At 55.6% G+C, this 25217-nt stretch overlaps 1 protein-coding gene across 2 annotated transcripts in view; it reads right to left on the minus strand.

Moving 5' to 3' along the window:
• Positions 1-2348: 2348 nt before the first annotated feature.
• Positions 2349-25217, minus strand: part of TENT4A (terminal nucleotidyltransferase 4A) — a 39801-nt gene continuing 16932 nt past the window's right edge. Inside the window, exons 2-13 of one of the 2 annotated variants that reach the window (XM_058680103.1) lie at positions 24563-24686; positions 22511-22557; positions 20667-20787; positions 18396-18503; positions 17442-17570; positions 14456-14669; positions 11746-11872; positions 10887-10987; positions 9908-10074; positions 8664-8822; positions 6734-6898; positions 2349-4376 (exon numbers count right to left, since the gene is read on the minus strand). In XM_058680103.1, the coding sequence (XP_058536086.1) occupies positions 4185-4376; positions 6734-6898; positions 8664-8822; positions 9908-10074; positions 10887-10987; positions 11746-11872; positions 14456-14669; positions 17442-17570; positions 18396-18503; positions 20667-20787; positions 22511-22557; positions 24563-24686 (1654 nt within the window). In that variant the 3' untranslated portion in view covers positions 2349-4184. Of the gene's footprint in view, positions 4380-6733; positions 6899-8663; positions 8823-9907; positions 10075-10886; positions 10988-11745; positions 11873-14455; positions 14670-17441; positions 17571-18395; positions 18504-20666; positions 20788-22510; positions 22558-24562; positions 24687-25217 lie in introns of both variants that reach the window. The other variant, XM_004597893.2, reaches the window with a different exon arrangement.

The following is a 25217-nucleotide window of genomic DNA, read 5'->3' on the forward strand; positions in this document are numbered from 1 at the left end:
CTGTACACCCAGGCAATACAAGGGGAGAAGGTGACAGGACAGGGTCCCTGAGTGCAAAACCTTGTCCCTGGGAGTCCACCCAGGCTCTAGAGCAGAGAAGCGGGCCACTGTGGTCTTCAGGATGCAGGCTGGCCAGCAGGAAGCCTGATGCCCAGGAAAGAGGATGATCAAGGGACAAGGCCAGAACAGATGGGGTGACAAGAAATGGATGATTCCAGCTAATGAAGAGTCAGCTGATTTGGGAGGACCAGAGATGGTGGCAGTCAGCGGCCTGTCCCTGGTGCCGGAGTGCATACATTGGAGCAGCGAGGGTGCAGGGAGAAAGGGAGAAGGCAGAGACTTTGGTCAGGGGCTGCCAAGGTGAGCACTGCACAGAGCCACATGCAGCTTGTAGCTCTGGGACAGGCGCGGGTTCAGCAGTGGAGAGGACAAGAAGGGCAATGTGGGGACTGGCGCGGTAGCCTAGTGACCAAAGTCCTCGCCTTGAATGCACCAGGATCCCATGTGGGCACCAGTTCCTATCCTGGCAACCCCACTTCCCATCCAGCTCCCTGCTTGTGGCCTGGGAAGGCAGTCAAGGACAGCCTAAAGCGTTGAGGCCCTGCACCCATGTGTAAGATCCAGAAGAGGCTCCAGGCTCCAGGCTCCTGGCTTCAGATTGGCTCAGCTCCAGCTACTGTGGCTGCTTGGGGAGTGAACCATCGGATGGAAGATCTTATTCTGTCTCTCCTCCTCGCTGTATATCTGACTTTCCAATAAAAATAAACATCTTTTTACAAGGGGGGGCACCACACCCAGTGGCCTAGGAAGGATGGGGGGGAGGCAGCCTCCAGGGCAGGGGTTTGCAGTCTCAGGGCGAGTGAGAGGCAGTTCTGTTAGAGAACCAAGGAGATGGGGACTGTCCCTAGCAGCTGATGACCAACTGAGTGTGCACACCTGTATTTGTATACGTCTCCATGTGTGCATGAGTGTATATTATATGTGTATATGTCTATATGCATATTACACATATACTTGCATGGGAGTGTACCTGTATGATGTGGGCACTTGTGCATGTTTCCACGTTTATACATGTGTCTGTCTGGTGTTTACGTGTACATATGCGTGGGTGCTTTGTGATTGGGGGCCACCACACCCTTCCTCCACCTACCTCCGTCAGCCGATGAGCAGGAACATCGCAGGTGAGCTGACAGCAAACTGCCAAGGAGGTGGAACTAGAGCAGGAGCATGCGCATGGCAGAGTGCCATGTCTACATCTGTGCCCCAGTGCCTGGCTGCCGGACACTGGGTTCCCAGCAACTGGCCCTGGAAATCCTGTAGCCACCCCACAGCAAGGCTGGGGAGCCCTGGCCATGAAGAGCGCCCTGAGGTCTCAGGGTTGAGTCATGGGGCACTGCCAGTGAGCAACCTCAAGGTGAAGTCAGAACAGGAACCAGAATGCCCAGGGAGGACAGGCGGCCCCATCCCTGGACAGGCCCTTCCCTTTTTCCTGGTCTGGGAACCCCAACAGAGCAGGGCCAGCTTTACAGCCTAGACAGCTAAGTAAGCCCCTACTCCATCAGGCTCTGTAACCTGGCTTCTTCTGGGTGCTAGCTCCCTGGTCCCCTGCAACCATGCGCTCGGGGGCCCATTCCACTGCTTTGCCAGCTCTGCATACGACACGGACGTCAGCTGTGCCAGCCCCGCCAACATCGGCCTGCACCTCCACAAGCTGCCAGCCAACGCTAGCAGTCCTGGTGACACCTGGATCCAGGTCACACCAATTCTCTGCCTGTCTCCACAGCCTGGAAGCAGCAGCCCCCAGCCCTGCGCTCCCCAAGCACTGCAGCTCCCTGCCATTGCTCTGACCGACAATGAACCCTGTCCTCCACCGGGCCCCCTCTTCCCTGGCAAGGATGCCAAGGCCCGGGCTGCTGTGTCAACCAGGTGGAGGGCAGCTGCCCCACCAGGCCCACCTCAGTGAGGCACGAGGTGCTGGACCTTAGGGTTCCGGATCACCACCAAAGGGCCTTGCAGCTGTTCACAGACCATCACCCACTGGCTTACAAAAACTCCAACAATTTCCTCTTCACTTCCCATCGTATTACAGGGGAAGTGGCACTCTGTTCTGCGGCCTGCAAGGTTGTTTCTGAGCGGCAGTGAGGGGGCGCCCTGGACGCTGCTCACTCCAGCAGGTGAGGACCCCAAGCATCCCGGTCGCTTTCCTCTCGCTCAGCCCTCATGCAAAGCCAGGGCCACGCGCCAACCGAAGCCACCAAGCAGAAAGCCACCCTCGAGCCCCTCCCCTTCCAAGCCCACTCCCATCCCAGCCACGCTCCTAGAGCAGAAAGCAAGCACAAACACCAAGCTGGTTTCCAAAGTTTATTAAAAATCAAAGAATAGAAAAACTTTACATAAAAATATGTCAATTTTAGCTTCCACATTGCTGTCCACACACAAACAAAATCGAAACATGATATCGTTTTGTTGAACCTGTAGCGTGTGACCACAGTGGCAGCCAGGCCAATTCATCTGGTTCGCCATTACGGACACAAACATGGAACCGGCTCTATGAATGGAGCTTTAAAATGTGCACCCCGGGACACTCGCTGCCAGCACTGCACTGGTGTGCTTAATGTGCGTTACAGTCAATATTGCTAACATCTGGAGATTAGTACAGGCCTACGGGTCAGTTTTTATAAATATTCCTTATCGATAGGTTCACAATTTAAATATTTTTAAATATTCTGAGTAACTCTCAATCCCGTCTGCCGACAGCCGCCAAGACACCTGCAGCAGCAGTGGGCGGCTCCCGGGGAAGGCAGAGCAGACACCTCTCTGTTTCCCTGCTGGCCATCCGCCACTCAGCAACCCAGGACCCAGCTGCGCGACAAGCAGCTGCCACCTCCTGGCCACACCTCCATGAGCGGGCGTCACACACCAACCTCCCTGTAGTGTTTAGCAGGGCCCAAAGGCCATGTTGAAAGTGGAAGCCAGGTGGCCACAGGACGCAACCCACCCCTGGGACAACCGCAGGGCTGTGGAAACTCGGGGTTAGGCAGGACGGATTTGCTTGCGTTCCAAACAAGTTTACAAGGACAGTGGTGGATGTGGCGGAACACACTTGCATAGTGACCCTGCAGGCATCTGGAGTGGGTGCGGGTCGCTCTCAGGCCACGCCGTCGCCCCTGCGGTGTGGCTGACACTTCCTGCGCCGCTCCGAGCGGCCGGAGCACTTCTCGTGGGTTTGCTCTTAACAGAACGAAGGCATACTGCCACACCGATTCCTCACGGAATCAACAAGACTCCTTTCTCCACTTCCTAAAACTGGGTACCCCTGTCTGTGCTGCCACTCGCCAGCCCCTCCTCACGGGCTGGTCCTGAAACTCACTCAAGCGTGTCCAAGGCCATGTGCTTGTCAGGTGGAATTCCGTGACACTTCTCCCCTTACAAAGTTATGCTTCTGGCACTTTCAATGCTGGATTTGTTGTCAAGATTAAAAGAACAAAATCAAAATGTTAGAACTCACAGTCAGAGCAAGACCCAAGAGCTAGGACCCACAGCGAGGCCCGGGCAGCACGTCCCAGGCCCCGGGACTGAGGTCCCCAGAGGCGCCAGGCTGTCAGCTCCTTGACTCGCATCTGACCAAAAGCAAAAACATAAAACTGAAGCCCCTCAGCACAGTGCTCGTGACGATGCCCATCTGACAACAGCTGACACGATGAACCCAACTTAGGAAATGCAACTTGGGAAAGGATCTAAGCTTGTTTAAAAAAAATCCCTCCTCCCTTAAATATAACTTATGTGAAAATATGAAATTAAATAAAAAATATCCCAGTTATTGCACAAATCATAAGTTTTCAATATTTACACAGAAAAACAGTTCCGAAGCTTCAAACCAAACACGAGGGCAGTGAGACGATGACCTCCGACCACCAGTGGGCGTGGCATGGCAACGGGCTTGCTCTCCTCAGTGGCTCTGGTCCACGCGAGATGAAGACGCACGGCCGCCCACCTGCCCGGCGCAGCACGGCAGCTCGGGAGCAGCAGCAGACAACGCCCACGCCGCTAAGGCCTCACGGATGAGCACACGCTGCTCTCGGGACGCGACCAGCACACAGGCAGACATGCAGAGTGACCGGGCTGGTCGGGGCCCCGTGGCGCTGAGGCCGCAGGCGGGCTGGGATGCAGGTGCGGCAGAGCCACTATCTGCTGAGGCTCACAGGCAGGCTGTCCCGCGTGTGCGTGTGTTTCTTCCTCCTCCAGCCGGTACGGTTGTACTGGTGGTGGCCCCGGTTGCCCACAGGGGGGCGCACGCCTCCACTGCCCACTGAGCCGTAGCTGCCGCCTGGAGCGTGGCTGTGGGAGCCTTTCATGGACAGCTTCATGCCGCTGTGCTGCTGCAGAGACCAAGAGACAGCGGTGTCGGTGTCGGAGCCCAGCCTGCAGACCCCAGGCAGGGCACCGGCTGGACCCGTCACCTCCCCTGTGCCGCAAGGAGCTCCGGCCATGACCCAGCTTCACAGGGAGACACCGGAGGACGTGCCAGTGCCACACTGCACACTGCCAACACACTGCCGGCCAGGTGTCCCCCACACTGCACACTGCCAACACACTGCCGGCCAGGTGTCCCCACACTGCACACTGCCAACACACTGCACACACTGCCGGCCAGGTGTCCCAACACTGCACACTGCCAACACACTGCCAACACACTGCCGGCCAGGTGTCCCCACACTGCACACTGCCAACACACTGCACACACTGCCGGCCAGGTGTCCCTCACACTGCACACTGCCAACACACTGCACACACTGCCGGCCAGGTGTCCCCACACTGCACACTGCCAACACACTGCCAACACACTGCCGGCCAGGTGTCCCCACACTGCACACTGCCAACACACTGCCGGCCAGGTGTCCCCACACTGCACACTGCCAACACACTGCCAACACACTGCCGGCCAGGTGTCCCAACACTGCACACTGCCAACACACTGCCGGCCAGGTGTCCCCACACTGCACACTGCCAACACATTGCCGGCCAGGTGTCCCCCACACTGCACACTGCCAACACACTGCCGGCCAGGTGTCCCCCACACTGCACACTGCCAACACACTGCACACACTGCCGGCCAGGTGTCCCCCACACTGCACACTGCCAACACACTGCCAACACACTGCCGGCCAGGTGTCCCCATACTGCACACTGCCAACACACTGCACACACTGCCGGCCAGGTGTCCCTCACACTGCACACTGCCAACACAATGCCGGCCAGGTGTCCCCACACTGCACACTGCCAACACACTGCACACACTGCCGGCCAGGTGTCCCCACACTGCACACTGCCAACACACTGCACACACTGCCGGCCAGGTGTCCCAACACTGCACACTGCCAACACACTGCCAACACACTGCCGGCCAGGTGTCCCCACACTGCACACTGCCAACACACTGCACACACTGCCGGCCAGGTGTCCCTCACACTGCACACTGCCAACACACTGCACACACTGCCGGCCAGGTGTCCCCACACTGCACACTGCCAACACACTGCCAACACACTGCCGGCCAGGTGTCCCCACACTGCACACTGCCAACACACTGCCGGCCAGGTGTCCCCACACTGCACACTGCCAACACACTGCCAACACACTGCCGGCCAGGTGTCCCAACACTGCACACTGCCAACACACTGCCGGCCAGGTGTCCCCCACACTGCACACTGCCAACACACTGCCGGCCAGGTGTCCCCCACACTGCACACTGCCAACACACTGCCGGCCAGGTGTCCCCCACACTGCACACTGCCAACACACTGCACACACTGCCGGCCAGGTGTCCCCCACACTGCACACTGCCAACACACTGCCAACACACTGCCGGCCAGGTGTCCCCACACTGCACACTGCCAACACACTGCACACACTGCCGGCCAGGTGTCCCTCACACTGCACACTGCCAACACAATGCCGGCCAGGTGTCCCCACACTGCACACTGCCAACACACTGCACACACTGCCGGCCAGGTGTCCCCACACTGCACACTGCCAACACACTGCCGGCCAGGTGTCCCCACACTGCACACTGCCAACACACTGCACACACTGCCGGCCAGGTGTCCCCACACTGCACACTGCCAACACACTGCACACACTGCCGGCCAGGTGTCCCCACACTGCACAGCGAGGCAGGGGAACACGTGGTTAAACCTCACAAACAGAATCTCACTCCCAACTAGTCCCATCTGATTGAAGGATTAGGAAGGGAAGTCCCTTCTATCCCCCCCCATGAGGACCCTCCGTAGACGCCCAAGTGGGCCATGTTTGTGGGGTCCCTACCCACAGCTCCTCCCAACAGCACAGAAAAGAAGGCAAGTGGCCTGTGGGAGGTGTCAGAGCAGACAGCAGGAGCAAGAAGCAGAGGAGAAAGCAGCACGTGGGCAGGGGCGTGGGGCGGCAGGCAGGACACGGCCCGTGGGAGCCCCGGGGTTTCGACAAACACACTGGAAAGCACCATGGACTTCCTTCTGAACTGCTCACTGCCAAGTTCAGTTTTGCTTACTGGCTCACAGAAAAAGAGGAATGCCCTGTTACATTTTGAAATACTGTCACACTGTTCTACCTTTGTTTACAGGGGAAAGCCAGCCTAAATCCGACTCCTCAGAACAGCACTGCCTTTTGCGGGGCTGCGGCACGGCCCACGGGCGCCAGGCGGGGCTGCACCAGGTGGGGCTGGAACAGGACCCACCTTATGATACAGATGCGGGCTGGACAGTGGGGTGGGGGACGCAGAGGGGACGGCTGGGGATGACGAGTGGTGGACACCTTTCAGTGACGTTGTCCCCTCGACGCCAGCTTGTCTGCCAGGAACAGCGGCCACCCCGAGGGTCGGTGGTGGGATGGTGAACCTGGTCTGGAGCAGAACAGAGGCATCCGCAAGGGCCCAAAAGCACACAGGAAATGCCAGGACCAGGCTCACGCCTCGCCCAGCCAGGACCAGGCTCACGCCTCGCCCAGCCAGGGCTGGTGCTTCCACAAACAGGCTGCAGGAGGCTGGTGTGTTGGCTGCTGAACTCCAACAACAGGAGCATGCCAGAAACCCAAGTCTGACAACTCGCTCAAGACCAAGCAGCAGCTCAGACACTGTCAGCTCTCAGAAAGACAGCGGTCACTGGTCTCTGGCGCTGCTCTGGCCCCAACCCGTGGCCCTGGGCCGCAGTCATTCGTGCGGACAGACTTTTCTTGGTTTCCTGTGTGCTGACTCTAGGGGTGTGGACGGAGCAGGAGTCTCGCCCGCAGGCGGCCTGCTCAGGAACAGAATCCAGAGCCACAGCTTGGGCCTAGAGGTCCTTAGCAGCCCGCTGACTCTCGGGGTTGAAGCCACCTGGCGGTGAGCTGCGTGGGCTGGAGGAGCACTGAGGCAGGATCTCACCTAATCCTTTCATGAACACTCTGTGCCAATCTGCTCTTAACACCTGGATGGCACTCGTGCCTCACCTCAACTATCAGCACAAACCAGGCCATGGTGCCAATCTCTCCTCCAGCCCCTGGAGCTCTGGAAGGCACAAGCAGGAGCTCCCAACAGGCCCTCCAGGCCCTCAGGGCCACTGGGACTGATGTGACAACTCCAAGACGGCAACTTGAGTGACCTGTGGCAGAATCTCCCTGGAAGAGCTTAAACAGCCACCTGGGCTTTCCCATTCCACACCAGCTACAGGCTGCCGGCTGGGTAAGTTTGGGTGAGCCATGCCAGCAGGCGTTAGCTCTCTCATCAAGGAGCTGAGCTTTCAAGGCCCAGCTCGTGCAAGCAAGGGGTCAAGCCATGGCTGCACACACCCTCCTGGCCTGACACGTGCAGAAGACCCACTTCTCTTACACTAAGGAAAGAAATGTGTTTTCTACACATGGATATTCAACTGATATGTAATTGTGAACTAGTCTAATTAATAACATGACAAAAAAGAAAAAGAAAGCTAAGTTCAAATCGCTCTGTGCCTGGCATGGAAACTCAGCAGCTGGAGGCCTCGCCTTGCACGCGCCGGGATCCCCTGTGGGCACCAGTTCCTATCCCAGAAGCCCCGCTTCCCATCCAGCTCCCTGCTTGTGGCCTGGGAGGACAGTCAAGGACGGCCCGAAGCCTTTGGTCTCTGCACTTGCATGGGAGACCTAGAAGAGGCTCCTGGCTTCGGACTGGCTCGACTCTGAACACGGCGGCCATTTGGGGAGTGAATCAGCAGATGGAAGATCTTTCTCTCTTTCCCCTTCTCTGTATAACTAACTTTCCAATAAAGGTAAATAAATGTTTTTAAAGAAAGCAAAAGAAGGAAACCTAAATGCTGTGACCCAGACAGAAAAACAGGGACACTGGGCCCTGGGCCAGAGACAGCAGAGCCAGGGTGGGGCCTCCCCAGGGTACCCCATACTAAGGTGTGAACCTGCCAAGGGTCTCTGACTGCTGACCGCCAGGGGGGTCTGAAACCAGGGTCTGTGACCACCTCTACGGATCAGCAATGACAGCCTGAAGCCACGGGAAGGGCGGGTTCCCCACTAAAGAACACTCGCATCTCCTTTATCAAAGACTCAAAAAGCCCCTTTGCGGGCTACTCCCCATCTCCTGTGCCCCTTTCCCAGCTCACACCAGCCCTGGGGTCTGCCTCTGGGGCCGCCCAGGCATATACCTGATTGTTGGTTGTCATGATCAACGTTCTGGAAGGTGTGGACTGAGGTTTGCCACTGGGCATCGGCAGGGCAGCGGGTAAGCTGGCCATCAGAGGAGTCGGTGCTTGTAGACTGAACTGGTAAACACTGGGTGTGGTACAGGGCGGCGTGTCCGAATCCTTAAATCAACACAAAAAATAAGGACAGCTTCTTAAAAGCAGGAAAGTAGAAAAAGACCCTGCATGGAGAGCTGGCACTTGCCGACGGCTAAGACACCTGCAGTGCATGTCTGAGTACCTGGGGCCAACCTGCCTCTGGCTCCTGGCTCCAGCGGACCCTGCAAGCGGCCAGCAGTGACAACTCACAGGGACTGAGTTCCTGCCACCACAGGAGAGCCTGGGCAGAGGTCCTGGTGCCCAGCTTCTGCTCAGCCAGCCCCAAGTGGCAGGAATCTTCTTCTCTGACTCCCAAAGAGGGAGACAGGGAGGGAAGAGAGAGGAAGGGAAGGAGGGGAGAGAGAGCAAGGAAGGAGGGAGGAAGGAGGGAGGGAGGAGGGAGGGAGGAAAGGGAGGAGGGAGGGAGGAAGGAGGGAGGCGAAAAGGGAGGAAGGAGGGAGGGGAGGAGGGAGGAAGGAGGGAGGGGAGGAGGGAGGGGGAGAGAGGAAGGGAAGGAGGGGAGAGAGAGCAAGGAAGGAGGGAGGGGAGGAGGGAGGGAGGAGGGAGGGAGGAGGGAGGGAAGAAGGGGAGAGAGAGCAAGCAGGGAGGGAGGGGAAGCAGGGAGGGAAGCAGAGAGAATAGGGAGGGAGAGGGAGGGAGGGAGGGAGAGGGAGGGAGAGGGAGGGAGGGAGGGAGCGGGAAGAGACAGAGAGGGGATGGGGGAGGGGAGGGATACTGGAGGGAGTGAAGGAAGAGAAGGAAGGGGGAGACAGGGAGGAAGAGGGGGGAAGGGAAAGCGTGGAGGGAGATAAGGAGGGGAGACAGGGAGGGGACTGCCCCCCCTTCTGCATTGAGGCTGGCTGTGAAACATCAGTCCAGGCTTCCTTCAAGTGACGTCACAGCTGTTCAAGGAAACGCAGAACAGACCCCTGAACCCAACCTCTCACCTCCAAACAGCGTTGTAAACCTACAGGAAGTACATGGTGCTGGGCCTCCAGCGGTCCAGGACCGCCCAGGGAAGACTCCAGGAAACAGGGTAATCAAAGCTCCAGGGGAGACATTTGAAACTCACTGCTGAGGCCAAGGGGAGGACAGTAAGGCTGACTCACAATGTCGCTCCCAGACAGTGACGACACGGAGGATGCCGAGGAGCCGGAGGAGAGGAGCTGGGGGCTGGACAGAGACAGCGTCAGCCGCTGGCTGCAGGGCGAGCCTGGCTCCCGGGGCTGCTCCCCGCCACACAAGGCTATCCGCTCTGTTATCTTAATCCTGTTGTCTGTGGAGAGAAGACAAAGGCCAGGTTCCCAAGGAACTGAACCCAGTGCCAGCACGGCTGAGGACCAACCCGTCAGCTTCACGCTCGCTCTACATTCAGCTTCATTTCATTCAATCATACTCAATTTCCTAATAACTGGGAAATACTTAAGTATGTTGTTAACATGTATATGCAAATCACTGCCAACTATAAATTTACTGGAACCTATATTAGCACATACTGGGTTTTAAAAACTCAGTATAAAAAGAGGCTATGAAGGGGCCCGGCGATGTGGCCTAGCGGTTAAAGTCCTCGCCTTGAACGCGCCGGGATCCCAAATGGGTGCCAGTTCTAATCCCAGCAGCTCCACTTCCCATCCAGCTCCCTGCTTGTGGCCTGGGAAAGCAGTCAAGGATGGCCCAAAGCCTTGGAATCCTGCACCCGCATGGGAGACCCGGAGGAGGTTCCAGGTTCCCGGCTTCGGATTGGTGCAGCACCGGCCGTTGCGGCTCACTTGGGGAGTGAATCATCGGACAGAAGATCTTCCTCTCTGTCTCTCCTCCTCTCTGTATATCCAACTTTGTACTAAAAAAAAAAAATAAATAAAATAAATCTTTAAAAAAAAAGAGGCTATGAATTGTTTTAAATTTTTTTTGTTTTGAAACGTTGACGGTTTGAATTGTGCTGAACACGCACTGCATTTCTCCTGGACACTGCTGGCTCCCACCCCCGTGTTGAAGTGAGTGCTTAGCAGAACAACAAGCAACTTTCTCCTGCACGATTCACCGGCCAGGGATGAGAGTGGGCCGCACAGTGCACGGAGCTGTCCTCACCGAGCTCTGGTGACGAGTGGGCTCTGCCGCCCCACTTCTCCTTGATCCACCTGCGGTAGTCGATCACTTCCTGAGTGACTTTGATGATCCTTCCTAAAGTACTGCAACAGACAAGGGCTGTCAATACACTCAGCCTGCACACCACACCGCCTGCTGCCAAGCGAAGGAGACAAAGAGCTACAACATTACGCACGTGGAAGCTCAAGTGCACATTGGGGTTCACTTGGAGCGAGCCAGCGAACCAGGAAATCCTGCCCTTAGCTAGGCAGCAAGCCCACCATCCCACCTGCAACAACCAGAGTTCTAACATTCCCACTTCTTGCTGCACAGATGTGCGTCAAGATGGTGGCAAGTGACACGGAGTGCCACCCCCTAGTCAGTGTGTGTGCAGCCCCAGTGCCACGAGCAGGCTGCCACCACCGTAACCAGGAGGCTCTGCGCTGGCTCACGACCTGCCCGTCCCCCGGTTCCCATCACGCCTCCTCCTGTGGCTCCCAGCACGCGGCACACTCTCGGCCAAAGGCAGTGGGCACTGGGCACGTGCAGCAGGACGCCTCTCCTCAAGGGTCAGTGTGTTACTCTCAACTGCCCGAGAGAAAGTCTCACAGCCAAAGCTTTGGAAGCCAGAAAGCACCACCACGTGACCCCCAGAACAAATCCCCTACAGAAAATGCCAAGTCCACGACAAGAAACACCTCTCCATCAAGGATGAATCAAACACAGCCATCCTGAGCTCCTGCAGCAGCAAGGTCAAGGGCTACTGAAACAAGGCGGCACAGCTATCAGACCCCACGGAACAGAGTACCACCAGAAAGCTGAGCCTGTGACTCCTAGGAACTAGGCGCCCAGGATATGTCACCTTTCGGAATCTCGGTTGGGGTAGGATCTTGCGAGCGGTGACACAGCGTGACTGAGCACAATGTAGGCATAGTCGAACACTTGCTTCACCTGCATTGCCCCGTAGGAGCTCCGGCCAACATCATTTCCTGCAAGACAAAGGCAGCTGTTGAACTCTGCCAAAAACCTAAGACGTCATCCAAGTGATCCTGATGTTCGCACATGAGAAACAGCCCCAGGCCCCACAGCAAGGTGGATCTGGCTGACCCCACAGGCCTGCGGGGAACTCAGCACCTGTGAACACGCCGCACCGAGGGCCCGGTCTGCCAACGAGAACAGACGGGAGGCAATGACGGGCAGAGCAACCACGGGCAGTCAAGTCTCACTGTTCTGCACGAGGCAAAACCACAAGGAAGCTGGACACACCGAAGTCCAAACTTCCCTGAGCACTGAGTGTGCCTGAGGTGACCTGCCACCTGCAACACCAACATCCCATGTGGGCACCAGTTCAAGTCCTGGTTGCTCCACGTCTGGTCCAGCTCCCTTGCTAATGCCACCGGGAAAGCAGCAGGGAGTGGCTCGACTGCTTAGGCCCTGCACCCACACGGGAGGCCTGGAAGAAGTCTGTAGCTTCCAGCTTCAGCCCAGCGCAGCCCCTTGGGGAGTGCAGCAGCAGATAAACAGCTTTCTCTGGTCCTCTTTCGGTGACACTGCCTTTCATATAACTGCACATAAATCTCTCACGGAAAAGCACCACCTGCAGACACAGGGGACAGCTCCCTTGATGGACTGCTCTAACGGCAGCTGGAAAGGTCTCCGGTGCCAACCGGACACAGGGCACACCTGCAGAAGCACTGCCATAGCACCAGGCTAGACCAGCAAGAGGAGCTTGATTTTTATTAAAAACAAGGTTTCATATTTCAGTCTACATATATATTACACATGCACACACATATATACTATATATATACACACACACATATATATACATACACACACAAAGTAGGTCAGTATATTCCTTTTTGAAAGATTTTTAGGAAGTCAATCTCACACCTCAGAAGCCTTAAAAATAAAAATATCAAATCCAAAGAAACTTTAAAGATTACATAATTATATAGGAGGGGAAACAAAAAACACCAAACACAGAGGTGAAAGACAAGCAGGAAAAATGGGCGAACAGTCTCCCTCCACACGGGAGGAGAGGCCCGAGTGAAGGAAAGGAGGCAGGGGCTGCGCCAGAGAGGCCAGGAGCCCCCCCTCCTGCCACCTGTCCACCACCCTCAGCACCCACCCAGAGAACAGCCCCCTCCTGCCACCTGTCCACCACCCTCAGCACCCACCCAGAGAACAGCCCCCTCCTGCCACCTGTCCACCACCCTCAGCACCCACCCAGAGAACAGCCCCCTCCTGTCACCTACCACCCTCAGCACCCACCCAGAGAACAGCCCCCTCCTGCCACCTGTCCACCACCCTCAGCACCCACCCAGAGAACAGCCCCTGTCACCTGTCCACCACCCTCAGCACCCACCCAGAGAACAGCCCCTCCTGTCACCTGTCCACCACCCTCAGCACCCACCCAGAGAACAGCCCCCTCCTGTCACCTGTCCACCACCCTCAGCACCCACCCAGAGAACAGCCCCCTCCTGTCACCTGTCCACCACCCTCAGCACCCACCCAGAGAACAGCCCCCTCCTGTCACCTGTCCACCACCCTCAGCACCTACTGATAGTTTCCTATGTAACAGATGCTCACACAACAGTGTGGGATTGATAAACAATGTGTTCAACTCACTCACCACTGAAGAAATGGAGACTGAAAAGTTCTCACATGGGCTCACGAGCTTGGCGAAGATTAAGAAGATGGTCACCTCAGGGCAGCTGCAGCCAGCCTTGGCCCCTTGGCCCCTGAAGGAGCTGAGGGTGTCTGTGGACCAGAGGCTCATCACAAACCAAGAGCCCCTGGTGTGATGGTGCATCCAGGGCAACCAAGTGCCAGAGCTACCTCTCCCTATGTCACCCTCCAGTACCGTAAACCTGAGGAATAAAGTCCTGCAAACCCAAGGCTTTCTCCTTGCCTCTCCTTGTGTTCCTTGGCTATGCTGCTCTTCCCTTTTCAATCCCTTTAATTAACACAGGAAAACCAACTCTAGAGACGCTTAGCTCCATCCAAGAGAGTGATTAACAAAACCCTGCATATCCTGGCCTTTGTAACAAGAGCTGTGTCACCCCAACTTTTTGAGATCTAAGTAGGTATGTTCTTGGACAAGGTACGTCATTCTAAAAGCATGGATGATGGCCGCAGTGCAGCTTAATAAAATCATCTCTCCTTTCAGCATCTTCTTGTGGCCTGTTGGATCAATCCTGACAGCCCCTCATGTCCCACACACATCACGGAACTGCAGGCACAGGGAAGGCACTGAAGCAACAAACTGGCAACGCTAATGACCAACAGCCACCAGGGGCAGGCAGCTCTTCACTTTATAGAATGTGACAAACTTCTGGAAAGTGAATGACAACACTTTTATGAACAGAAAAGGATATTTTCCTTAATTATGATTGGTTAAAGAATCTGAACAATTTGACAATAAATTTGTTAGAAGCATTCAGTAAGGAATTCCTAAGGAGGACCTACACCCAGAGGTGCCAGCTGCCCTGACCTCTCCACCCCCACCCTACCCATGGTGCCCTGGAGGCCCGCCTGGCTCCAGGCAGCACATGCAGAAGTGCCCTTACCAGGCAGCAGGGGGTCCTCAATGCACAGCATCGACGGTCTGTACCCACTGGTCATGGCTTTCATGATCTCTTCTTTGGCAATATAGGCACCTCCTTCTTTTATCCTAATACCAGTTTTCAAGTAATTAAAATTTCTTCCGTAGAGTTCAAAAAATTCTACAAGAAGCATTCCCAGGTTCTCATCAGCTCTCCGGGCATCAATTCGTGGATGCAACTGGAAAACAAGATGTCCACAGTTCAGGTGGGCTCCAGCTACATTCTAAAAACATGGCACACAACAAGGTGGCACCTGCTATCTCACCAACACCATGGACAGCAGGGGCGGCAGATCCCAGTCGATTAACCAACACAATCAAACCTTTCCCTACACTTGTTTGAAACTGCAAACACACAGGCATCTGCATTTCCATAAGACACCAAACACAGATGAGTAAGTACACAGCGTCTGGCACGATTCGCTCCTCTCACCAGTGGACATAGTCTTAGCTTCTGGCCATCTTCGTTTCATTATTCTGACACACAACCAGTAGGTGGCAGCAACAGACCGATCACAACTGTGACACGAGGGCTCTGAGCTGGGGACAGGCAACCAGCCCTGCACATGAACACAGCAAAGTGTATCCTGCTGTCCCGTGGTCCCGTGGGTCACCGACAGCACTGCTTCAGCACTGCCCTTTCCGCAAGGACACCCAGAACCGAAGCCACCGCCCGGGCCCCTCTTGTGTGATGCTGACTCTCCAGGTTCGACTCAGCTGTCTAGACCTGCACTGCTCCCACGTGACTGTTTCTACTTCAGCAGGCACAACACATTCAAAACCCTTTCTCAGCCTCACCAGCTGGAGGCCTGCACTCCCCAGGCGGGCACGGCCGGCGGCCATTCTCACTTGTCACCACTCACTCACATCTGAGGCCCGGCCACCAGCAGCAGCCTGGGAAGGGGCATGCAGCACCCAGACAGCAAGAGAAGCAGGAAACGCGCGTGCACAGGCACGCATGGCTGGAGACGACTCTGGCCTCCGAGCCCCTGCTTTTCCCCACAGCACAAGAGGTGCACTCTCTCCCTCCTAGCCTTTCAGTTAAGGGCCTGCCACATGCCAGCTCTGGCTTCCTCCCCTTAACAAGCTGTGAAATGAGCCAAACGCCACTCCAACCCCTTCACGGCTCTGAAGGCTGCTGGGCAGGATGGGGATATGGAGACAGGGATGGCATTGGCAGGGGCACCACCTCAAGGTGGCTCACACTAGACTGCAGCAGCACTGCCAGCAGCAGCAGACGGGCACCCTGCGGCTCAGAGTCACGGCCAAGTCCAGGGAGAACAGCTGTGAGGACCACACCACAAGAAGTGGAACTACACAACGCAGTGAGACCGCTAAGGACCACAGAGTAACCCCCGATTCCCCCATCCCTAAGCCTCTCTGCAAGGGCCAGCCAGTCACCATGGTGGGCACGGTGGCACAGGTAGCTGTTATCAGCAGTACCAATGACAGCCAGCAAACTTCTCAAAGCAGGCACGGTCGCAAAGGCTAGACTAACAAGTGTGTGCGAACATGGCGGTGCAGCTCACACAGCCAGCAGTGGGTACAGAAGAGAGAATTCTCATGCAGAGAACCAACTCAGAGTCACAGAAAGACACAGCTCAGCACTGCTTCTCACAGGGCAGCTGGCTGCCAGGCTCTCTGGCAGAGCAGCAGGAGGCACAAGCAGACCTGCTCCAGAGTGCAGGGTACCTAGCTGCTGCGGCACCCAACCCTCTCTGTGACACATTTGTTTTCAGTGTAAATCAAATGCAAAGAAAATGACTTTTTATCGCTTATCAAGGAATGGTAATTTTCTAAATGGAAAAGATGGTTTCCTCCAGCTCAGACTGACAGACACCTGACTCGGAACAAGATAGGCCCTTGACCTTAATGGTCAAGAGAGCTACAAAGCAGCTATAAAGGAGCCACAGGAGGGCAGCATCATCTAGAAGGTATCACCACCAGACACACAAGTGGGAACAGTGCAGCAGAGGGAGTACACTGTGGGAGAGCAGAGGGAAGATGGGCACAGCAGTGGGGAGGGGAGCACAGCAGAGGGGGGAGGGAGCACAGCAGAGGGGGGAAGGGAGCACAGCGAGGGGGAGGGGAGCACAGCGGGGGGAGGGGAGCACAGCGGGGGGAGGGGAGCACAGCAGAGGGGGGAGGGAGCACAGCAGAGGGGGGAGGGGAGCACAGCGAGGGGGAGGGGAGCACAGCGGGGGAAGGGGAGCACAGCGGGGGGAGGGGAGCACAGCGGAGGGGGAGTGGAGCACAGCGGAGGGGGAGGGGAGCACAGCAGAGGGGGAGGGGAGCACAGCGAGGGGGAGGGGAGCACAGCAGGGGGAGGGGAGCACAGCAGGGGGGAGGGGAGCACAGCAGGGGGAGGGGAGCACAGCAGAGGGGGGAGGGGAGCACAGCGAGGGGGAGGGGAGCACAGCGAGGGGGAGGGGAGCACAGCAGAGGAGGGAAGGGAGCACAGCAGAGGGGGGAAGGGAGCACAGCGAGGGGGAGGGGAGCACAGCAGAGGGGGAGGGGAGCACAGCAGAGGGGGAGGGGAGCACAGCAGAGGGGGAGGGGAGCACAGCGGGGGGAGGGGAGCACAGCAGAGGGGGGGGAGCACAGCGAGGGGGAGGGGAGCACAGCGAGGGGGAAGGGAGCACAGCAGAGGGGGAAGGAAGCACAGCAGAGGGGGGAAGGGAGCACAGCGAGGGGGAGGGGAGCACAGCGAGGGGGAGGGGAGCACAGCGAGGGGGAGGGGAGCACAGCAGAGGAGGGAAGGGAGCACATCGAGGGGGAGGGGAGCACAGCAGAGGGGGAGGGGAGCACAGCAGAGGGAAGATGGGCACAGCAGTGGGGAGGGGAGCACAGCAGAGGGGGGAGGGGCACTGGAGGAACCCCTGGGGGACAGGAGCAGGCGGCTGTGGCCTGACATCTAGGGGCAGAAGGGGCCTGCGGAGAGAGCACTGTACCTGGAGGAAGCTAATGGCCATGAGAATGAGGCTGTATGAGCTGATTCCTCCTGTAAAAACTTCATTCAGGTCCCTCTGAAGCAGGAACTGTTTCAATACTAAAATCAAGTAAGGCAGCAATGAATATTTCTGTAAACAAAAAAATATATATTACTTAGTTAATATGTTTTTGACAGAAACTACAGACAGAAAGCTTAGAATCAATTCTTTTGCTCATCTGAGCTCTAGGTACAGTCTCAAGATTAGGTACCTAAGAATGAATGTGCTGAGAGGCCCATGGAAACCCAGCCCGCACACATCCCCATTCTGAGTCCCCAGCCGGGACTGAAGGGCCCTGCTGCTCTTCATGGGCACAGAAGGCCGCAGGGGCGGCCGACTGCGAATCCCAGCACCCACCAGGGCACGCACGGCTGGAGGAGGCCTGGCCAACACAGAGCATGCTCCGCTCAGGGCAGTAACACTCCTTCAGACCAGGTGATGGTGGCATGGAGGAATGGGAGAGCTGATGGAGCAAGGTGTCTGAGCCGGGCCAGGGAGCAACCCAGGCCACAGGCAGGTCATGCCTCTGCTCCCTCCCCTGGGGTAAGGGCCACCTGTCCAGCAGACTACACACCCCCGGGGTTCAACGCTGCCAACCCCCACCCAGGTGCTGGGGCTGTCCTGAGTGGCAAACCTCAACTGCATCGCAATTCACCCCGTTCCAACAAAGCCCTGGACTCAACCTGCCAAGGACACACCTGGACACACCTGGAGCCAGGGGCAACTGGCTTCTGGATAGTTACAAAGAACCGCTTGACACTAAAACAACCATGGCCTAAGGAGATGGTCAGTGAAGAAAAGCCAACGTGAACAGCACTGTGAGTCTCCTGGGAACCTCCGGCAGTGCTGGCAGGGGTTGGCAGAAGGTATTTCTGCGCCAGGAGCACTGAGGGAACCAGCTACACGCTAACTCACCTTCATGTAGTTTTTGATGAACTCTGCTGCCCGGACACCAGTCTCCATGTTGAAGCTGATGTCCACTTTAACTTCAGTCTCCTGATCCGTAAGTTTTATTATTGGTACCTGGAGAGATTTAATTTAAACAATTGTGCTTTGGACCTGATGCTCAACTGGTTAATCCTCTGTCTTACACATGCCAGGACACCCTGTGGGCACCGATTCTAATCCCAGCAGCTCCACTTCCCATCCAGCTCCCTGCTCAGGCCTGGGAAAGCAGCAGAGGACAGCCCAAAGCCTTGGGACCCTGCACCCACATGGGAGACCCATGGGTCCTGGCTTCAGGTCGGCTCAGCTCCGGCCATTGCAGCCATTTGGTGAGTAAAGATAGAGGGTCTTTCCCTCTGTCTCTCATTCTCTTTCTGTAAATATGCATTTGCAATAAAAATAAATCAATTTGGGGGGGAAAGAGTTATGCTTTAATAATGCAGCATTCTCCAAAGTCTGGAATCAGAATGCGCTTAAAGTTGCATATGGATTGTCAGGGCCTCCCCTTACTCACAGAAATCATGAATCCCAGATTTTACAGACAAGAAAGGGTACTTGCTGGATTAACCCTCAGGCACTAGGCCTCAACTTTCCCTGTAACGACTACTCAACGTGCGGACTTCAAAACATTCCGTGGCTCAACATCTCAATGGCAACACCTGCTCAGAAATCCCCGCGGTCACCACTGCTCTTCTGAGATCGGTGCTTTCATTGACTGTACAAGCACAGACGAGCCCAAGGAGGGCGCAGCAGCAGGCCAGGAAGGCCTGGTGAAAGGGACATCAAAGGTGCAGGGGCAGGGACACAGGCAAAGCCCACAGGGCCTGGAGGAACTGCCTCCTACCAGCTATTTTGCTGGGACAGTTACGTGTGTCTCCACGGCCACATCTGTAAAATGTGAGAGAGAGCCATGTCTACAACCAACCTGACTTGGAAGGCTGAGCGTGCCAAGACTCAGGACTTGGGTGCATACAGCCAGTCCTGGGGGCCTGCCCAGCAACCTCAGGTGGAACTTGAAATTCAAACAAGGTATGGCAGGCTGATTCGTAAGCTGACAATTCTACATGGTTTGTGAATGTTACAAACATCCAAATGGTCCCCAGCAGATCAAGACGCCCTACCCCTGGCCTAGAAGCAGTCGGTCACCACAGCAGCCCCTGTGCAGATGGGCGAGGAGGGGGCCTGGTGCTGCACCCTCTGTCCCCACTGTCCGCAGGCTGGCAGTGCAGTGTCCGCGCCTCAGCGAGCTCTCCAAGATGCTTGCCTCACACCTGTGCCTGCTCTTACTCCAGTGCACGTTTTTACTTCCCTCCCCAAACCGAAGCACTCAACAAAGCACCAAGGAAATGCGAGGCATGCTCTCCCCGAGTGGGCAACTGAGTCCACGCCTCAACTTCTGCCAGCCCAGACCTTAGCTACACCTCACCTAGATCCAACCCAACTTAACAATGCAATTCCAGGGGCTGGTACATTAGCCCTCTGTCTGTGGTGCCATCATCCCATATTGGCACTGGTTTGAGACTTTCCAATCCAGCCCCCTGCTTACGACCTGGGAAAGCATCAAGGGATGGCTCGAGCCCTTGGGACCCTGCAACCACGTGGGAGACCCAAAGGAAGCTTCAGATTCCTGGCTTCAGACCAACTCAGCTCCAGCCATTGCAGCCATTTGGGGAGTGAACCAGTGGATGAAAGGCCTGCCTCTCATCTTTCCTCTCACGATAAAATTTGCTTTTCAAAGAGTAACAACAAAAAAAATTTTAATGCAATTCTAGTTGACAGCACAGAGTGAGCTGTAACTGTCACACAGCAGGCAAGTGATCCAGGGACTGCTCCAGCCAGTGACTGCACTGCAGAAGCCATCCCGGCGCCAACGCCTAGGACAAGCGGTGATGCAGACACCAGCTCAGTCCTGGAAGGAACCAGCGAGTTCTCCTTTCCCAAACTCGACACACGGCACACCAGGGTGTGACACCGCACAATGCCCCAGTGTGCTCCACTCACCTAACATGAGCACACAGACTCATCCAGCTTAGTGCCAACACAACTGATGATCCCATGGGTCCCAACAGTTTAGACGGTCACTAAACACATTCTCCACTGATAATCATTACAATAAAGCAAAAGTATAATCCCCATGCATGCCACAAGTAGCAGCGTCTGCGCAGGCGTGGTCGGCGCGAGCCCATCACAGCAGCCAGGCGGGCAGCCGCTGGCGCCGGGGCCCCCAGGGGCGGAACTTACCGTGGCTTTGTCGAGGACCTTGATAGAACACGGCTCTGCTACACTGTGCTTTCGCAGGGCCTGTTCCAACAGCTGTAAAGGAGGGCGCTCCCACTTTCCAAACACCACCAGATCGATGTCACTGGGCAAGAAACAAAGGCACGTCAGCCACGCGGTGTGCACCCCACTCCGACACACTGCCTCGTCAGCCACGCGGTGTGCACCCCGCTCCGACACACTGCCTCTGCCTCTTCAAGAAGAGACCTGCTCCCACAAAGCCTACAACCCAAGAGAGAAAAGCAGCCAGTGAACTTGTGTCACCAAGGATGACAGCAGCACGCGGTGACCAAGGGGGTGAAGGTGAGCGCAGCTATCCTCCGACCACGCCACAGCCTCGCCTTTCAACACCTCTCCTGCCCCCCAGAAACCCCACAACTAGCTGACACTGCTAAGCTTCCCAGTGAGCTGCCAACCAAGCCTCGAATCCTAACACTACTTCTTAGCTCCAAAGGCGAGTTAGTAGTGGGGTAACGGAAAAAAACTTCTAAAGAAATGGTGCATACATAACCTATTTGGGTATCAGAATCCTCAATGAGAAAACAGTTTTAGAACACAAATTTTCTTGCCATGTTTCTATCATATAAGGTTCTTATAAAATACATTTAAATACAATTTGGTTTGAATCTCTAGTGAAACATATCAACTGCTCAACTTTGAAACTTGATCAGTTATGAAAACTATTAGCAGAACACTGTCCACTTCATTTACCCCCTGCAGCCCTCACTACAGTTTGATCCCCTCCCAAAGCGATGTTGAAATCTAACTGTTGGGGGCCCTTCAAGGCAGCCTAGTGACTCAATTCCTCACTTAATACATGTCCAGGAGTCCCCACTTCCCATCCAGCTCCCTGCTTGAGGCCTGGGAAAGCAGTGGAGGACGGCCCAGGGCCTTGGGACCCTGCACCCGCATGGGAGACCTAGAGGAGATTCCTGGCTCCTGGCTACAGATCAGCTCAGCTACAGCCATTGTGGTACTTGGGAGTGAACCAAGCGACAGAAGATCTTTCTCTAGCTCTCTTCCTCTCTGTAAATCTGCCTTTCCAATAAAAATAAATCTTTAAAAAAATAAATAAATAAAAAGAGCTCACTGGCTGCTGGAGACTGTTCCCTCAAGAGGACTAGCGCCCTGAGCAGACTGCCTGTGCAGCGGAGCCAGCGCCCTGCTACGCAGGGAGGGCCTGCAGTCCCCGGCCGGGCACGCGAACTACGGTCCTGGCTCCACTTCCAACTCCAGCTGCCTGCTACTGAGCACCCTGGGAGTCAGCCACAACAGCTTAGCTTGGTAAGTCAAGCACACCGACGGCAGCTTTGGCTCTAGCCCCGGCCCAGGCACTGTGGGCATTTGGGGAGTATACCAGCAACTGGAAGACCGCTTTCATATGGAAAAAAAAAAAAGTAGGGGACAGCGCCGCGCCCCGCCCCTTTTCCCGCTCTGTGCTGTGCCGTCACGGTGCGGTTAGGGCACCGTCGGCAGAGTGGCCCTCAAGCCTGGCCTGTCCAGCCTCAGACCACGAGCCAAAGCAACACTCACTCGGAATGTGGCACTGTGCCTTTACACATCTCCCTTCTGTTTCTTTAGCTTTGTTCCCCAACAAATTAAGGGTAAAAAGAAAAATTCAAAGCAATCAAGTCATTATCATTACATTATATTAAATGAGCCTTCTGCCAATTTTTCCCTCTGTACTCCCCCATCTTCTTTAGCCAGCATTCCCAGTTTTGGGCTCGATTACGAAGAATCTATTTCAGACCCTCCATGTGCTCACACACTTCTCACCCTCCATATGCACAGCACCAGCTGGTACTCACCTGGTCGGAAGGTAAAGACCTGTGCTAAAGCTGCCAAATATCTGCACCTGAAAGAAAAAGGGCACACCTTAACACCCGCCCACATTTCTACCATCTCTTACTAAGCCTTAGGCCTCACCGGAGACACTGTAGGAAGTGGGTCAGGCAGAAAACAACTACCCAACAAGAACCAGAAAACCCCCAAAGTTAAAGACCCAGTCTAAAAAAAGGAGTCTTTTAAAACTCAATTAGGAGCCCGACACGGTAGCCTAGTGACTGAAGTCATTGCCTTGCACACACCAGGATCCCATAAGGAAGCCAGTTGATGTCCTTGCTGTTCCTTCCCATCCAGCTCCTGCTTGGGGCCTGGGAAAGCAGTGAAGGACGGCCCGAGGCCTTGGGACCCCGCACCCGTGTGGGCGACCCGGAAGAAGCTCTTTCCTCCTGGCTTCAGATCGGCTCAGCTCCAGCCTTTGTGGCCACTTGGGGAGTGAACCAGTGAATGGCAGCGCGTCCTCTCTGTCTCTCCTCCTCTCTGTAAATCTGCCTTTCCAGGCCCGGCGGCGTGGCCTAGCTGTTGAAGTCCTCGTCTTGAACGCGCCGGGATCCCATATGGGCGCCAGTTCTAATCCCGGCAGCTCCACTTCCCATCCAGCTCCCTGCTTGGGGCCTGGGAAAGCAGTGAAGGACGGCCCAAGGCCTTGGGACCCTGCACCCATGTGGGACCTGGAAGAAGTTCCTGGTTCCCGGCTTCGGATCGGTGCAGCACCGGCCGTTGCGGCTCACTTGGGGAGTGAATCATCAGACGGAAGATCTTCCTCTCTGTCTCTCCTCCTCTCTGTATATCTGACTTTGTAATAAAAATAAATAAATCTTTTTAAAAAATCTGCCTTTCCAACAAAAATAAATAAATAAAACCTAAAAGAAACTCTCCATCATAAGCTGAAGGACTGGTGCCTTCACCTCTACCTAACGCAAACGAGGCCGCCGCAGGGCCAACTCCAAAGCAGTCGACATTTCTCAAACTCTCAGCTAAGGCTTCAGGGTCCCACCTCAGATACTGCAGTTACAGGAGGGAAAACAAGTGGCCTGCCCTTGCCCGTCAGCAGCCAGGTGCCACCAGCACCAGCCACGCCTCAGCCACCCTGGCAAGGTGAACAAATCATCACATTCATGCTGTAAACACATGTGCCCTCACTGTGACAAATGAGTATTAAAGACCCTGTGTCGTTTGGATGTGCACACTGGAGGTTCAGAATACGGACAGAATTTCAAACTTTAAGGGGAATTTAAAACAAGAAAAATTATCACACTATTCTAAAAAATGCCTTCCAGCTTGACCAACAGCTCTGATGTGTATGTCAGCATGTTAAGCACAGGCACTGCTCATGTGGGCGTGTCAGGTTAAGTGCAGTGCTGCCCACGTGTGAGCGTGTCAGCCTGTTAAATGAATGCTGCCCATGTGTGAGCGTGTCAGCAGGTTAAGTGCAATGCTGCCCACGTGTGAGCGTGTCAGCAGGTTAAGTGCAGTGCTGCCCACGTGTGAGCGTGTCAGCCTGTTAAATGAATGCTGCCCATGTGTGAGCGTGTCAGCAGGTTAAGTGCAATGCTGCCCACGTGTGAGCGTGTCAGCAGGTTAAGTGCAATGCTGCCCACGCGTGAGCGTGTCAGCAGGTTAAGTGCAATGTTGCCCACGTGTGAGCGTGTCAGCAGGTTAAGTGCAATGCTGCCCACGTGTGAGCGTGTCAGCCTGTTAAATGAATGCTGCCCACGCGTGAGCGTGTCAGCCTGTTAAGTGCAATGTTGCCCATGCGTGAGCGTGTCAGCCTGTTAAATGAATGCTGCCCACGCGTGAGCGTGTCAGCCTGTTAAGTGCAATGTTGCCCACGCGTGAGCGTGTCAGCCTGTTAAGCACAGTAGCTGGAAGAACCAGAACTAACAGCGCTGACACACATTTCCAGCACGCTCCCAGGTAACACTGGCACTACAGGACCAGGCCGGGTCAAGAGACGGGTCTGGGAAAATCCCGGGGTCTCCCTTTACTGAAGTGGGGGACACAGAGGAGACACCCACCTCAGCCGTCGGCCAGAGATCCTTCACCACAGTCTCGATCCGCTTCACCACCTCCCTTCTCATGGTTGCTTCTTCAGGACAAGGGGACATGAAGTTATAAAAGTCGATGATTTCCTCATGAAGTCTAGTGGGCAGAAGAGAAACAGACCTGTGTTAGCATCTAGCCAAAGCCCACTCTCCACCCCGTTATTAAGCGGCCTGACACTCAAGTCCTTCTTGGCCACTCAGAAGCTACTATCTCAGCTCCTTTCTGCAAAGCATATCACAAAGTGAAAACTTGGCGGTGAGCAAAACCACACAGTGTGACTTATCTCTCCACAGACTGACAGCAGTGAAATCTGTCAATACCAATTATCAATAAATTCACAACTGCTCTTACACAAAGGAATCATTCCAATGACTTCACATTGGGAAAATGAGAGAATTCCAGGTTTTCCATCCCTGAGAGAAGGAAGTCTGTTGCAGAAGACACAGCCCAGCAGGATTACTGAAGACCCCCAGCTCTGCTGTGCTCCATCACCTACCAGTGCCTCCTGGGGTGCTCGAGACTGCATGAGGGGTGTTAGGGGACATGACAGACAAGATAATGACACACCCAGTCTCAATGCCACCTGCTCATAGCTGCTGGCTCCACAGTAGTAAGTCCAAGTCAGGA

Source organism: Ochotona princeps, chromosome 23 (assembly GCF_030435755.1).
Source record: "Ochotona princeps isolate mOchPri1 chromosome 23, mOchPri1.hap1, whole genome shotgun sequence".
In the NCBI taxonomy this organism is placed as follows: domain Eukaryota; kingdom Metazoa; phylum Chordata; class Mammalia; order Lagomorpha; family Ochotonidae; genus Ochotona; species Ochotona princeps.